This window comes from Lolium perenne, chromosome 3, assembly GCF_019359855.2.
Source record: "Lolium perenne isolate Kyuss_39 chromosome 3, Kyuss_2.0, whole genome shotgun sequence".
In the NCBI taxonomy this organism is placed as follows: Eukaryota; Viridiplantae; Streptophyta; class Magnoliopsida; order Poales; family Poaceae; genus Lolium; species Lolium perenne.
The window spans coordinates 265,094,510-265,108,821 of record NC_067246.2 but is presented as its reverse complement, the minus strand read 5'-3'; the positions used below and the strand labels follow the sequence as shown (position 1 = coordinate 265,108,821).

Sequence of the window (14,312 nt, the reverse complement as noted above, 5' to 3'; positions counted from 1 at the left end):
ATATTCATGAACAGCCCCTTTCTCATCCTATACCGGCGCCGAAAATTATCGGCATGTGTTGCATCGTCGGCGAAGTAGTCGTTGTGCAGCATGGCATGCCCCTCCATCCTCTGCGGGGGCTTCAACTTCCTTCTTCCCGGCCTTGATCCTCCGCGGCGCGGCCTCTTCCTCTTCTCCGCCTCAGTGTCAACCATGTCCTCGAGGGACGCGATGATCAACAAATACTCCCGCAGGTCATCATCGTCGAAGGCTTGCTCGTCCTCCAGCAGCAGGGCAAGCATCTCATCGTCGCTGTCCATGGCTAAAGCAAAATCAATGGTTAAAATTGCGCCGAGGCAGACGACGCAACAAACAGTGGCCAATCGCGCCTACCTGGCAAGTCGTCGAGCACCTTCTGTGCGCGGAGGTGGGGCGGATTTGACGGCGCGTTCTGGGACGCGCTGGCGAAGCGGCGGCGGCGGCTCGACCAGCGGGAGCCCCAGCCGCGACAACGGTGCCGACTCTCGGCAGAGATCAGACGCCCAAATGGCCGGGAAATCCAGCGGCGCGGTGGGGTGGGAGGCACGGGAAGGAAGGAGCGACGAGAAAACAGGCGCGAACCAACGGTTTATGCAAATAGTCGCCGACATGTGGGAGCCCGCCTGGCTTTTCGGTGTGTCCGGCGTCCCCGGAGAGTCCCCTGTGGGGGACGCTTTGGGGGACGCGGCTGGAGATGCTCTTAGCCGCGGACTAGACCTTTGTGAAGGTTGGTCTTCGTATAGTCCTACCCGACGCGAGCTTAGGGCATCTCCAGCGGCGCGACGCAAACGGACGCTCAGCGACCGTTTTCGTCCGCCATGACCGGAATTGCGTCTGGGGCCTGTTCCAGCGGGGCGACGCAAAGTGACCGGGCCGTCCGCGGAGACGCAAACCTGGCCCAAATATGCGCCTCGGATGCGTCTCTGCGGACGTCCGGAAACGTCCGCTCGTGTCTGGCGGACGTTTCGGCTGGCAGCCCGCAGCAGCGACCCTGCGTCGATGCGTCTTCTCAAACGCGCCAGCGACTGCAAAGCTGCGTCGCTTCGGCACTCTGCGTCACGTTAATGGCGACGATGCCTCGGCTGCCGAGCGGCCGCCCACCTCCGCCAACCACGTTAATGGCGACGCCACGCGTCCCGTGGCCACCGCATGCCGCCGGCCTATATAAAGGGGCCGCGCGTTCTTCTTCCTCATCCACTCCTCCAAAGAAACCCTAGCCGCCACAAAGCTCGAGCGTAGCGCTGCCTAGCTGTTCCTGCGACGCAACCAAGCCCGCGAGGAAGTCCATGGCCGGTCCTGGTGGCCGGCGAGGCGGTCGAGGCCGTGGCCCTGGGCGCCCCCGTGGCCGGGGCAGGGGCCGCCGTGGTGGAGCAGCTACGGCCCCACGCTCGCCGTCGCCTGCGCCCTCCTCATCCTCGCAAGAGGAGCGCTGCTTCGAGTTCCTCCTCCGCATCGACGACGACCCACTCGCCATCAAGCGGCTACCGGACAAGTTCGCCGAGTTCTTCGACGGCGTCGAGCCGGCGCACTTGCAGCTACGGGAGGCCGGTGCCAACACGCCGCTGGACCGTGGAGGTCCTGTTCGACGGGCAGGGCAAGATGTACCTGCACACGGGGTGGGACAAGTTCGCCCGTGACCTCGACCTCGAGCCCGGCTGCCAGCTCACCTTTCTCTACGAGGGGGACAGCGAGATGATCGTCAAGGTGTTCGACGACACAGCCTGCCGCAGGCACTACCACACCGACGACTCCGGCTCCGACACCGATAGTTAGAATGTTGAGTGTTCTTTCTTTGCAGCGAATTTGGCTACGGGCCAGACGAAGCCAGTAGTCGAGGTTTCTGGATGTTCGCTTCATCGGTAGAACCAACAAGGGCACCATCTCCTCCCACTAGATTTTTCAGTTTGGGTGACTGGGTGCCCTTGAATGTTCTTTCTTGGCAGCGAACATACGGAAATCAACATAACTGGCTTCTTTAAAAAAAAAATTATATTTGTGTCAACCATGGTTCAAACTATGTGTTAGTTTGTGTAAACCATGTTCCAAATTATGTGTTAGTTTGTGTAAAATCATGTTTCAAAATATTATATTTGAAACTATGTTTAAATGGAGAAGAGGGAAAAAAGGAAGAAAAAAATGCGTCGCCCCGCTGGAGCAGACCCCAGACGCAAACGGACGCGCAGATAAAACGGTCATTTTTGCATTCACAGCGCGACACAAACGGACGCTCGCGGACATTAAAATGCGTCACGCCCGCTGGAGATGTCCTTAGCCTTCGCTTAAAGTGTTGTATAGGGGCTCCCCAGATAGAGCCCGCTCAACGCGAACAAATAGGAGCGCCGGAAGGAGTTACGGAAACCGACCACAGAAAAAACAAGGTACACAACAATCGGGCCCATCCAGACAAAATAGGCCTGACCACGGCCCGAGTGCAAGTGGGCCTAAAACCAATGGCAAAGCTACATTCGGCACATATTCCACGAGGAGAATCGATCGAGCGGACCCGAATTGCGTTCCACGTTTTATTCCCCGGTCCGCCTAATTTATACGCGGCCTCCTCCGTTATAAGCGCCAGTGGTGGACGGAACCGGAAGACGGGACAGATATTTCCTTGAGGTCAAGTCGTCTCGTGCTCGTCCCCCTCGCCGTCCGCAGCCGGCAGCTCGCTCGCACCACCAGCCAAGGTGATTTTCCCCTTCCCCTCCCTCTCTCTCTCGATTTCCCCTTGTCGATTCCGCGTGCGTCCCCGACCGCCGATTCGAGAGCCCCTTGTGGTGTGGCGAGCGCTTGTCGCGATCGATTTGCGGTTGCGTCGTTCCGATCGCTCCGAGCCAACCAGATCTACGGCGTTGGCTCGTTCCTGTGGCGGATTTGGCACCGATTGGATGGGGTTTAGGGTATAGAAGGTGCCGTTAGGTCGTTTTGGTCCCTGGTTGGCCGAATTTCCGGAAGAATTTCCTGGGAATTCGGGTGTCTGATATTGGGGATTTTTTTTAGGGATATGGTTGCGATTTGGTCTGATCTGTTCCCGCAAGTAGTTTATAAGATATAAGGTCGTTGCACTAGCTGATTTGTTTAATGGGCAGGAGGAAGGTGCTGCCAGTTTTGATTTATATATTTCCTGGTGCATAGGTTGATCAATTGTGGGGCTTGGCATGTGTGATTTAGGAACGCCGTAGGCTAATTTTAGGTTAACCCTTGCAGTGAATGTAAATTCTGCTGTATGAACTTTTACTTCGTATGTAGATTTTGGAAGTGAGTAAGGATTGGGCCTTATGCTTTCGTTTTGTAAACTGTTCCTACTTTTGTTGTTCATACCCTCTGCCTATTCGGCAGATCCATCGAGTGTTGTGTTTATTGCATCGCCATATCTGCTTTATATAACTGTATTGCATGATTATTCAATACTAAATCGTGAATTTCTTCTTGAGGGATTTGTATTCCATTATGATAATTAATAACTTAATAGATGATTTCTTAAGAAGTGAAGATATTTTTTTAGATAATTCCATTATGTTTATAATCCATGTATTACTGGATGGTTTGTAATAATTGATTGGAATGTTTTGCAGCTCACACATCAAGACAATAAACAGAGCCTCGTCTGTTTGGGGCCAATCAAACCCAACAGCCAAGGTTCATGTCTGATCTGGACTCCCAGGTTCCATCTGCTTTTGGTATGAATCATTCTCGTATCATCTCATCCGAAAGTTACATCTGCCAATCTGTAGCAATTTGATAGTCCTTATTACTTAAACTATGTTTGTTTATGTTCTCTCTTGCCCTGAATAACCTTTATATTGTTCCCAGTAACCAATCCCGTAAACTAACAGGATACCACTATTTATGTGATTATCAGTTATTGCTGACCAACATTTTTTTTCCAAAAAAATTGCAACAATCTCAAATCACCTTTAGATACTTATTAGTAGAAGGGAAAATTAGTAACCAACAAACCCATGGATCTGGAGCAGAACTCTGCTGAAACATTTGTATATGTGGCGGTGGGGAGGGTATGCCACGATTGGTTAGGATGGATGTATGCTTGGCGTCTTGCATACAGCAGAAGATTTGATTTGTGGACGAGTTAAATGAAACCGGACATAGGGAGAGGGGGAAGTTTTTTTGTTTGCTACCTAATCAAACTAACCTTCGTCCATGAATATTAATTGATTAGTTCTTATCATGGGCTTTGGCTTGCTTTTAAACCTGCTATTTCTTTTCATCCGGAAAGCATAGAAGCACTCGTTAAGATGTATGTTCACAGATCAGTATGTTACATAAACATGTTACTTTTGGTTTGCCTGCAGTCTCCTATGCTTACCATGCATAAGCATCTACCCAGATATTGATGTCTTCACATCTTCTATGTAGATCCGTTTGCTGAGGCAAATGCTGAGGACTCTGGCGCTGGTGCCGGATCAAAAAACTATGTGCATGTGCGTGTCCAGCAGCGCAACGGAAGAAAGAGTCTGACAACTGTTCAGGGATTAAAGAAAGAGTACAGCTACAACAAGATTCTCAAGGATCTCAAAAAAGAATTCTGCTGTAATGGTACTGTAGTCCAGGATTCAGAACTAGGCCAGGTACAACGAAATTGTCTTTCTTTTTGGATCGAAGTTCTCTAACGTAAATGTGTATATGCTGATGAAATGATCTACATTTCAGGTCATTCAACTCCAAGGTGATCAGCGTAAGAATGTTGCTACTTTTCTAGTTCAGGTAATTCATGATACCATTACATTTTGTCATACTTATTGACTGTCGTGTATATATGTTAATCTGATGATAATTTCTGTTTTTGCCAGGCTGGACTAGCAAAGAAAGAGAGCATTAAGATCCACGGATTTTAGGCAACACATAAATGCTTGTGTGTTGTCACAGAAGCTGGAAGTTATCGTATGCCTGGTATTCATATAAGACATTTGAATTAGTAGTGGTGTGAGGCATCTGTGGTTGATGCGTGCATTTAAGACTTGAATCAGTATTGGTGTGTTTGATGCGAGTTGGTTTGTATGTGCTACCAGTATCAAAGTATGGTTTATCTGGGTTATTGTCTACTAAATAAATGTACTTCTGGCTTGTCATCCTGTAATCATTTGTCTCTGGTGTGCTGTGTGCTCTGTGATTTTCGTTTAGTTTGTTCTCTTGTTCAATTTTTCTATATTCTAGATATGATGCATGGATGGAAATTAGTTTATTGGGGCCATCTGTTCTTTTAAGCTTTGGCAATGTGATGCATGTTGATGCTAGACGGTCTGTATGATTACAGTAGGTGCAGCGTCAAGGCTTCATCATTTCATCATCTTGATCAAGTTTCCTCTCGTGCTGCTTCCGGCAGCATAGTAGAAGATGTAGTCCCAGCATTTGTCTCTCCAATCGGCTAGCTGTAGTCTCTGTAGAGCATCAGCCCCAGCCCTGTCTTGCTCCTAAATATTATGTTAACCTGAGACAGTAACAGATTAGTAAAGCTGGAGTTTCAGTTTCTGTATCGCCCAACAAATCGAAGCCAACCCATTGATCTGCATGTTTCTGCTTACAGGAGCATGTTGTTGGAGAATTGTGAATTGTTCCTTCTTTTTGGCGGAACTGACGCTTGTCGGTTCTAGTCCATCTTCCGTTCGCCAGATTATCTTTTGTTATAGTGGAACCTTGATTATCTTTTGTTATAGTGGAACCTTTTAGATCAGCCAAAGCCAAAATTTTGATTTAAGATGAATTTTGGCCTTCCAAAGATGCTTAAAATACCATCTTTTAATCTCATTACTGCACACATTTCTTATACATTGATTTAACTGAAAATTTTCCACATTTGGTTCCCTCAAAACAGGCTTGTCTTGTTCATTCTTCAGAACCACACTGATAGCAGATTCAGCAGCTCCCTCATCTACCCCTGTAGTTCCATATTGATGCATCTTCTAAAGGTCAGGTTGCTGCCACTGTAACATTTTGCTTGTTGATGATATGAAAAGCTAATGGAACTTTTAATGGTGTTGACCCACACCAAGCATCACCCTAGAAATTTGTTCTTCAGCCCATACTCATTTTTCTTCACCCAGAAATACCTGCCTGACATGTACCACCAAAGTGCCTAACCCATAGCTTGTGATATGCCAAAAATACCACCCTCGCCAAAATATTCTTCCAGTCTTCACATCATTTACACATTAGATTTACGCTGAATTTAGTCATCAGATCTTTAACACCCAACTATTCCGGGAAGATAGTGATCTCAACCGACTGTTTTAGGGAGATTCGTGACAGCCGACGTCCCAAAAACCGTGGTGAAGCTTGTGTATCACAACCTGTTTGATCAGCTAATAACAAGCGTGGTGAAGCTTGTGTATCACAGATTCATTCGTTGCTAGATCATCAGATAAAAAGGAGGCACAAAACAAGTATTCCCTCCATCCATAAAAAATAATGTCTTAAATTGTCTGAATTTGAATGTATTTATGCACCAAATAGTGTCTACATAAATCCAAATTTTGACAAATTTAGAACATTCTTTTAGAGACAGAGGTAACTAGAGCTTCACACACCGTAATAGCTCTACCGTACCAAAATATCACTATATTTTTTTTTTCGATAAAGGGAATATATTAATATCGAGAGATACCAATTACACCTAGCCTCTGCAACAACGCACCACCCTAATGGCACTACGGATGCACACAGCCAAAAAAAAGGAAAAGAAAACTAAGAAACAATAGTCCCGCTACAGTATCACGGACCTAACAACAGCAATACATCCACCACCATGAAAACACCTGAATTGCAGACTCTCCAAAAAACGACGCCTCCAAGAAGGGAACAGTGCTCCAACACCGTTGTCGCCCGATCAAAGATCTTAGGTTTTCACCCTGAAGATAGTCCCCACTCTCAAAATAATGCCTCCACCAAGGTCACTGCCAGACACAACCAGTTAAGGCCAGACCTTGGGTTTTCACCCTGAAAGGTAGGACTCTGCGCTTCATATGTGTTGTCGCCCCCACTTTCATACCGCTGCTGTGAAGCCCGGACACCAAGCAAGCCCCTCAACAGCGCGGAGACTTGAACCTCCCTTAGCTAGTCCTCCCCTCCGGCCTTCATGAAATTCTCTTCTTCCGACTTTCATCATGGATCTATAGTCACTTGATGTCAACACAGAAAAAGAGCTTCGCGCCGCTCCCTCCAGAACCTAACGGTCGGAATAAACGCATGGGTGCGCACGACCGAATACCTCCGATCCAGCAAACTCCAGGCAAAGCACTGTTACATTCGCCGGCGGAGCCTTCCGGAACTCAACCCTCCGGCTAGATCACGAGTCCAGGCCTCCGGTAGGTCATCCTCTTCACGCAAGAGAGGCCCTAGGACCACCGCCTTTATTCAGGCCGGACCCCCACGTCGGCGACCATCCCAGGCTGGCCAACCCAACCCTCCACCGGCGACACCATCGCCGGCTTCCATGCACCTCCATCTCACCGCCGGATGGCGATGATAGATCAAAAATCCACCACCACCAACCGCAGGCCGACCCTCTCCGGCGAAGAAGAGGCCACCTCCTCCGTCAAACCCAAGGCTGCTGCCCCGGGCGCCCTCGTGTCGCGGAAGATGCCCGAGATCGCCTCCACGCACCAACGAGAGGCGGGGGTGGATGGCATGGCGCAGACCGAGGGTCTGGCCGCCGCCCACCACCAACCCCTGCCGGAGTGCTGCGGGAAGCCGACGAGAAGAGGGAGACCGCAGCGCCGCCCATCCCACCCGCGCCGACCGGTCCGCCAGGGGACAGCCGACGGGAGGAGGGCCGCCGCCGCCGTCGCCCATCCGCGTCTGCTCCGCCAAGCATCGAGGAGGTGGGGATCCGGCCGCCGATCTCCACGCGGCGACGAGGAAGGGCCCCCGCCGCCGCCACGCCCCGAGGGACTTTGCCCCGGCGGCGCTACCGGCAGCGGCGGCGGAGGGTTGGGGGCGGAGGGTTAGGGTTGGGTAGTTGATTGTAAATTGTTGTATATACCAGCATTCTCTTTTTCATGTTTCTTGTTTCCTTAGGACAAGGCTTTGCCCAAGAATTGCTCCATCAGTACTCTACTATTTTTGCTCGGCAACTGCAGCTGCAGCCAGCAATCTAGTCTATGCAAGCATCAATTCATCAGAAACAAGAGGAAGTCCAGATCGACCCCGCATCTCTCCTATTCTATCATCACACACAAAGAGCAACCTGAACTTGGTCTGAGCAGAGCAGAGAGCATACACATACACCATATTCAGTTCGATATGACACGTAAATTCACCCGCTGCCTGTACATGTTCCTGCCTACGGACCGGCCGTCCCCGCACTGCCACCGTCGACGAGGTTCCGGCCGCACCTGAGGTGTATCTCGTAGCCGCAGGCGATGCACTGGTAAGCCCAGCCGAACCCCTGCTCGTCGCACTCGCAGCAGATGTACGGGCCACCCCCGGACTTGCCCGACACGATGCTCAGCTCATGGCGGTGGCCGGCGTGGAGCAGTGACGGCGCGTACGCCTTGGCCTCCTCGTCCTCCAGCTCCTGCAGCATCCTGATCTGCTCGTCGGTGAAGGGGAACGCCATGTCGAAGTAGAGGTTCACCAGGTTCCTCCCCTCCCTGGTCACCGTCTTGCCGTCGGGCCCGATCACCACCAGCGTGGGGATCTCCCGGACGTCGAAGTACCTGGCCAGCGCCCGCGACGACGCGCCGTCGCCGTCGTAGGGCAGCGCCAGCCACGGCATGTCGCCGCACGACCGCAGGTACCCGTCCTCCTCCTTGTCCATTGGGATGTACACGACCTCGAAGTCCTCCGACTTGCCCTTCAGGTTGCCGTATATGGCGGCCAGCCGCGCGGTGAACTTGAGGCAGGGCTCGCAACGGTGCGCCGAGAAGTAGAGCCCCACCGTCTTCCCGACAAGGCTCGAGATGGGAACCTGCAGCTAGCCCTCCTTAGCCACTGGATGCATGCACATGCGTGATGCCATGATGGGATCAATGACAATGCTTGCTAGCTCATGATCCACCATGCATGCGCCTAGAACAATGAACACACGGTAGTACCTGGTCGTTGCCACCGTTGACGTAGCTGACGGAGAAGAGCTTCTCGAGCGTCTGGGAGGCGAACTTGCTCTGCTCTTCGGCCACCAGCTCCGCCACCCTCGCCGGCGTGAACGGGAACGCCGGGTCACCATACCGAAGCACAAGCTCCACGGCGTCGGAGCATATGACGTCGCCGTCGGGAGCCAGCACCACGAGGCGTGGGATGCCCTCGACCTGGAACGCCTGGCTGAGGCCCTTCTTGCGGCGGAGGTCCCCGAAGGGCACGGCGGGCCACGGCATGCCGCGGTGGAACCGCTCGAAGGACGGCGCGTCCTCGTCGCACGACACGAAGACCACCTCAAAGCCGGCGCCGCGGTCCCTGAGCTGGCCGTACGCGGCGGCCAGCGCCGGGGTGAAGGCCTCGCACCTCGGGTACCAGTTGGCCGCGAAGTACAGGGCGACCACCTTGCCCTCCAGCTCCGGAAGCTGCACCTGCATGCGTGGAGAGGACACGTGTTCGCTGCTATAGGTTAGACACGAGCCATGATCGTGACTCGCGGAAAAGCAAACGAAATGATGGCGAAAAGAGAAGGAAAAAACAGAAAGGAATAGTGCGGGCAGAAAAAGAAGACCATCGACCTTTGGATAGACAGACACATGTCGAGAGGTACGCTGGGTATTCTGATTCTTGACGTGTGTACGAATACGGAACGCTCAGGTCGTAAAGGCGGAGGTTTGGTTATGTGAAAACCACCTTTTCATCAGTCGTAAAAATTGGATGAAAAAGCGAATTACAGGAGTTTCTGAGTAGTTTACTCTGGCTCATCGAGATGAAACTTCTAGGCAAAAATTCACAAAGAAGAAAACAATCTAGGGATCTTGTTTGGGATTGGATATAGGGCTTCTTTGGGAGGAAAATACACCAATGCTCATGCTCATAGGTGTATCTTTTGTTTCCCGGAGAATTTGAATTTATTTTTCAATAGTTAAAATTACCACAATTTTTGGGGTTTATAGGGTGCATAGCACCCGTGTGCCAAAAATTCGTCCTTCTTTGGGATAGCTTGAGAGTCCTGAGTTTGTAAGAGCTAGCGAAAGGGAGGCCAAGATTTTACCATCACGCCCTTTCATTTGAGCTATTCAGTTGCTTGAGGTGTGATAAGGCCATGATTGCGTCAACATAAAGTTCATTACTAGCTTGATCTTGAAACTGAATTGCTAATTCTAAGGCCAAGTGAAAGTTAACCTAGTGCTCACTCAAGTTCACCACCAACAAAAGTTTCAAGTGAGATTGTAACTTTGATATTTTGTTGCAAATGGATTGCAACCAAACAAAATTACTAGTTACAAGTAAAGTTAAAAAGTTAAGTGAGATTTTTCAGACTTATGTCCCACCATTTGCTTGTAGTTGATCGAATCCAGCTAACAGGGTTGCACGTAGTAGATATTGTTTGATTTTAACGAGGAAAAACAGCAAGGAACATCCAACCGAAGAAGGAAGCGGAGAAGAAAGGCGAAAGAACCGAGTTAACAGGAGCAGGAGCAGAGCATGAAGTGGAGTAGAGGACATGGACGCACCTCGTCCCCGGAAGGCGAGACGAGGGAGCCGACTGGCAGCACGGCGCGGACGCCTCCGGTCTCCAGCTCCGTCTCCGTCTCCGGCGCTCCCTCCACCTCCGGGTCTCCGACCATGCTCAAGTATCCTTTGATTGATCCGGCACTTTCCCTGTGCCTGATCTCGTGTAGGACTGGGAAGCTTATCAAGCTGTGGTTTGTGCTGACACGAGCTACGACGGGAATAAATAAATGAAGGATCAGGGCGGGGGACGACGCCGCATCTGCGACGCTTTTCATAGAGGCGAGGCGTTCACGTCATCGATCGAGGCTCTAGCCACGCCAGTCGCAGCGGTTCCTTTCGGGAGAAGGACGCAGCGGTGGTGGTGGGCTGGCGTTGGCGCAGCTGTCAGGCTGGGGAGGCAAGCAGGCAACGGGGCTCGTCTTCTTGGCGCGCGCTTGGGGTACGTGGGGTAGGCGAGGCAAGGCAAGGCTAGCTAGACACGGTGGGGCGGGGAAAAGAAGCGAGTCGACGCTAGTGCGCCGCGAGCCCGACCGGCGGGGTCCGGTCAGCACGTCCCGTCCAGTCCATGAATCGTTTGCGGCCAACAACGTGTTCCGGTTTGGTAGGTCCTGCATGATCTTGGCTCTTGGCGGTATGGGGCCAGCAATTTTCGGTTCATTTGATTGCCTAGTTGTGTTGGGTTGTTGCACGAACTGGTTCTCAAAGCGCACTCGGGTTATGCTCTGGAGGAACGTCTAGTTCAACCGTTATGCAGGCAAATCTCGTACGTAGCCTATCCAAATCGAAATAAGTTGTAGATGAAAAAGATGTGTGTCAATGATAGGAATCAATTCCTACAATCGGTTTCGAGTTTTGCCAAATTCGTCGCACATACGCTCAACCGTTCGAAATTTCCTTTGAGGGGTCACCTCAGCATTCTGCATGGCTTTCATGTTGAAAGGTTTTCGTTTTGGTGGACATAGACGGATAAATAAATGACTCGCTAGTATCCTGTAATGTGTATGTATGTGTGTAGTTTAGAGTACTTTTGCTCAACTTCTTGCCATCTTCATAGACGGTGATGTGGTGATGATATATGAGAAGTGAGAGGTGATAATCCATGGTGTGGCGGCATGGTGATGTTCATCTTCGTGGTCGACGACGCTATCATGGTGGTATTCAGCTTCGTCATCAGCGACATGGTTATACTTGTGATGGGTGTGAACGGTGGTGTCATGGTGGTGTTTGTCTTCGTGGTCGGCGATGTGGTGATGCTTGTGACCGGCGGTGTCATGGTGGTCTCGTCTTCGTGATCGATGATATGGTGATGCTTGTGATCGGCGTGACCGGCTGCGTCATGGTTGTCTTCGTCCTTGTGGTCGACGACGTGGTGATGCTTGTGACCGACGTGAACAACGGTGCCATGGTGGTCTTCATCTTCGTGATCGGCGACGTGCCCATGTTTGTGACCGGCGTGACCGATAATGTCATGGTGGTCTTCATCTTCGTGGTCGACGACGTGCCTATGCTTGTGACCGGCGTGACCGACGGTGTCATGGTGCTCTTCGTCTTCGTGGTTGGCGACGTGGCGATGGTTTTGACTGACGTGACCGGTGATGCGCCATGGTGGTATCTTCCTTCGTGATCGTCGATGTGCCGAAGCTTGTGAACGGTGGCGTGTGATGAGAGGTAAGGTCACCATGGATAAGTGGTAAGGCTAGAACTGGGCTCGTATGTAACCAATCATACTGAGCAACAGTCCAAACCTACACCGTAGACCGCCCAAAACAAGATAAGGATTTGACGCAAAAAATCGACCAAGGTAACCAAACGCGCCCCAACTGTGACCTGCAAACGAACATCTGGTGTAGAAGCTATGCGCAGTAACCGAAAGCGCCATCCAACGGTGATCTGTAAATCGATCGTGTCCAGCGTAAATTTGGGTTGCCTTTGCAGTCCGGTGGACAGGTCGCAGTGTCCTTCCATGGTTCCCAAGTTTGTGGTGCTAGGAAATTTCATCTACCTTTTTGATAGCCACTACATGTTAAAGAAAAAATTAATCTGAAACTAAACTGTAGTGAGATATTGTGGCCCATATCGGCGTAGCTAGTTTGGCCCTCGCTGCCCGCCATGTCGCCGGTCCTGCCTTGGCCCTCGACGGAATGAGGATCACCAGAGCTTCCTCGACCCTCGCCACCTTGCATGCCACGGTGCAATGGTTTTGCTAGCCCGGTGCATCCTCTCGCGGCGGCCAGCTTGCAACTCCTGATACGAATGATGGTCATGTCATCACATTCCGCCGCCTTCATCAAGGCCGTCGTTTCTGCTTCGGCAGATGGCTCGATTTTGGCGGCCCTAGCCGCCTGCCACATAGAGAACGCCATCTTTCCATCTCGTAGCCGCACGGCCGCCCTAGCCGTCTGCACGACAATGATGGCAGCATAGTGGCAGGAGGTTGTTGCCTCTTCTGTCTCCAGTGTGGGCTTGAGGGCAACATGCTGAGGGGAAGGGGCACCCGCTTCTGTCGAGAACTGCCCATGCACGCTCCTCTTTCGACATGAACTGGTGGCCGTGTTCCACCATGGAGGGTAAGCTGTAGATGTCGATCTCGTTGCTGGCTGCCTCGGCTGCCTCCAGAGCTCGTCGGCTGTCTCGAAGGACTCGAGGAGTGCCGCGTAATCCACGCTCGTCGGTGCCTGAAAGTCGTCCTCTTTGCCTCTGTCCTCGTCCCAGTCCTCCCCGCTCTCTTCGGTGCTTGCAGTACGGCTAGGAGGGTACCGCTCGGCCACGACACGGCTTATCTTGGCCCAAGTTTTTAAACATAAGGCACAAGTGCCCAGCTTTAAATTAATAAAGCCACGAACATGAGGAGACACTAGGACCAAAGAGCAGACACAAAACCTCAGCACAAAGAACGGCCAAGACGCTAGGAGGCCAACTCCAACAACTGACATGAGGGCACACCCGGGTCAGACGCAAGCTTCCGGTGTCGAGGGGGAGCAGCAACACAAAAATTGGCACCCTCGTAGGAGAACCGAAGGAAGGCGCATGATGACCCACAAGTATAGGGGATCGCAACAGTCTTCGAGGGAAGTAAAACCCGAATTTGTTGATTCGACACAAGGGGAGCCAAAGAATACTTATAAGCCTTGACAGGGGAGTTGTCAATTCAGCTGCACCTGGAAAAGCACTAGCAACAGGGTGATGTGAAAGCAGTGGTAATATGATGCGGCGGCAGAAAATAGTTGGTACTACTTTGATGGCGTGTTGACAGGGAAATGTGATGCAACAGTAATATGAGAGCAATAGTAACACATCAGTAGCAGTAACACAGAGGCAATGACACTGGAAAATATCCCTGTGCGCAGTTGATTGAAAAGCAATGATGATAAGATAAAGGACCGGGGTTCCCGGCGATCTACACTAGTGGTAACTCTCCAGATAACAAGTGTTGGGTGAACAAATTACAGCTGGGCAATTGACAGAATTAAATTTAGCATTAAGACAAAATATCCAGTCTATTAATATCGTAGGCATGTTTTCCATATATAGTCATACGTGCTCGCAATGAGAAACTTGCATAACATCTTTTGTCCTACCAGCCCGTTTGCAGCGGGGCCTCAAGGAAAACTACTGGTAATTAAGCTACTCATTTTAATAGAGCACCGGAGAAAAGCATTAACACTTTGTGAAAACATGTGATCGTC

The 14,312-nt window shown here is 51.1% G+C and overlaps 2 protein-coding genes across 2 annotated transcripts; one reads left to right on the top strand and one right to left on the bottom strand.

The window, feature by feature from the left end:
• Nucleotides 1-2,550: 2,550 nt before the first annotated feature.
• Nucleotides 2,551-5,113, top strand: LOC127344098 (protein translation factor SUI1 homolog 1). The gene is made up of 5 exons (XM_051370317.2): nt 2,551-2,702; nt 3,591-3,695; nt 4,393-4,604; nt 4,687-4,740; nt 4,827-5,113. The coding sequence occupies exons 2-5, from the start codon at nt 3,659-3,661 to the stop codon at nt 4,869-4,871; spliced, it is 348 nt and encodes a 115-aa protein (XP_051226277.1). The 5' UTR covers nt 2,551-2,702; nt 3,591-3,658; the 3' UTR covers nt 4,872-5,113.
• Nucleotides 5,114-8,126: 3,013 nt separating this feature from the next.
• On the bottom strand, nt 8,127-11,018 carry LOC127344097 (probable nucleoredoxin 2). The gene is made up of 3 exons (XM_051370315.2): nt 10,626-11,018; nt 9,069-9,539; nt 8,127-8,941 (listed from the first exon to the last, which is right to left on the bottom strand). Exons 1-3 carry the CDS (start codon nt 10,899-10,901, stop codon nt 8,315-8,317), a joined length of 1,374 nt encoding a protein of 457 aa, XP_051226275.1. The 5' UTR covers nt 10,902-11,018; the 3' UTR covers nt 8,127-8,314.
• Between the last annotated feature and the right edge of the window lie 3,294 nt (nt 11,019-14,312).

Bases quoted from the DNA above. Each gene is read 5' to 3' on its own strand.
- LOC127344098 (XM_051370317.2), top strand. From the start codon at position 3,659: ATGTCTGATCTGGACTCCCAGGTTCCATCTGCTTTTG. The intron at 4,605-4,686 runs GTACAACGAAAT...TCTACATTTCAG, and splicing joins AGGATTCAGAACTAGGCCAG to GTCATTCAACTCCAAGGTGA. The intron at 4,741-4,826 runs GTAATTCATGAT...TGTTTTTGCCAG, and splicing joins TTGCTACTTTTCTAGTTCAG to GCTGGACTAGCAAAGAAAGA.
- LOC127344097 (XM_051370315.2), bottom strand. From the start codon at position 10,901: ATGAAAAGCGTCGCAGATGCGGCGTCGTCCCCCGCCCTGATCCTTCAT. The intron at 9,540-10,625 runs GTGCGTCCATGT...CCACGCATGCAG, and splicing joins TCTCGCCTTCCGGGGACGAG to GTGCAGCTTCCGGAGCTGGA. The intron at 8,942-9,068 runs GTACTACCGTGT...GGCTAGCTGCAG, and splicing joins TCAACGGTGGCAACGACCAG to GTTCCCATCTCGAGCCTTGT.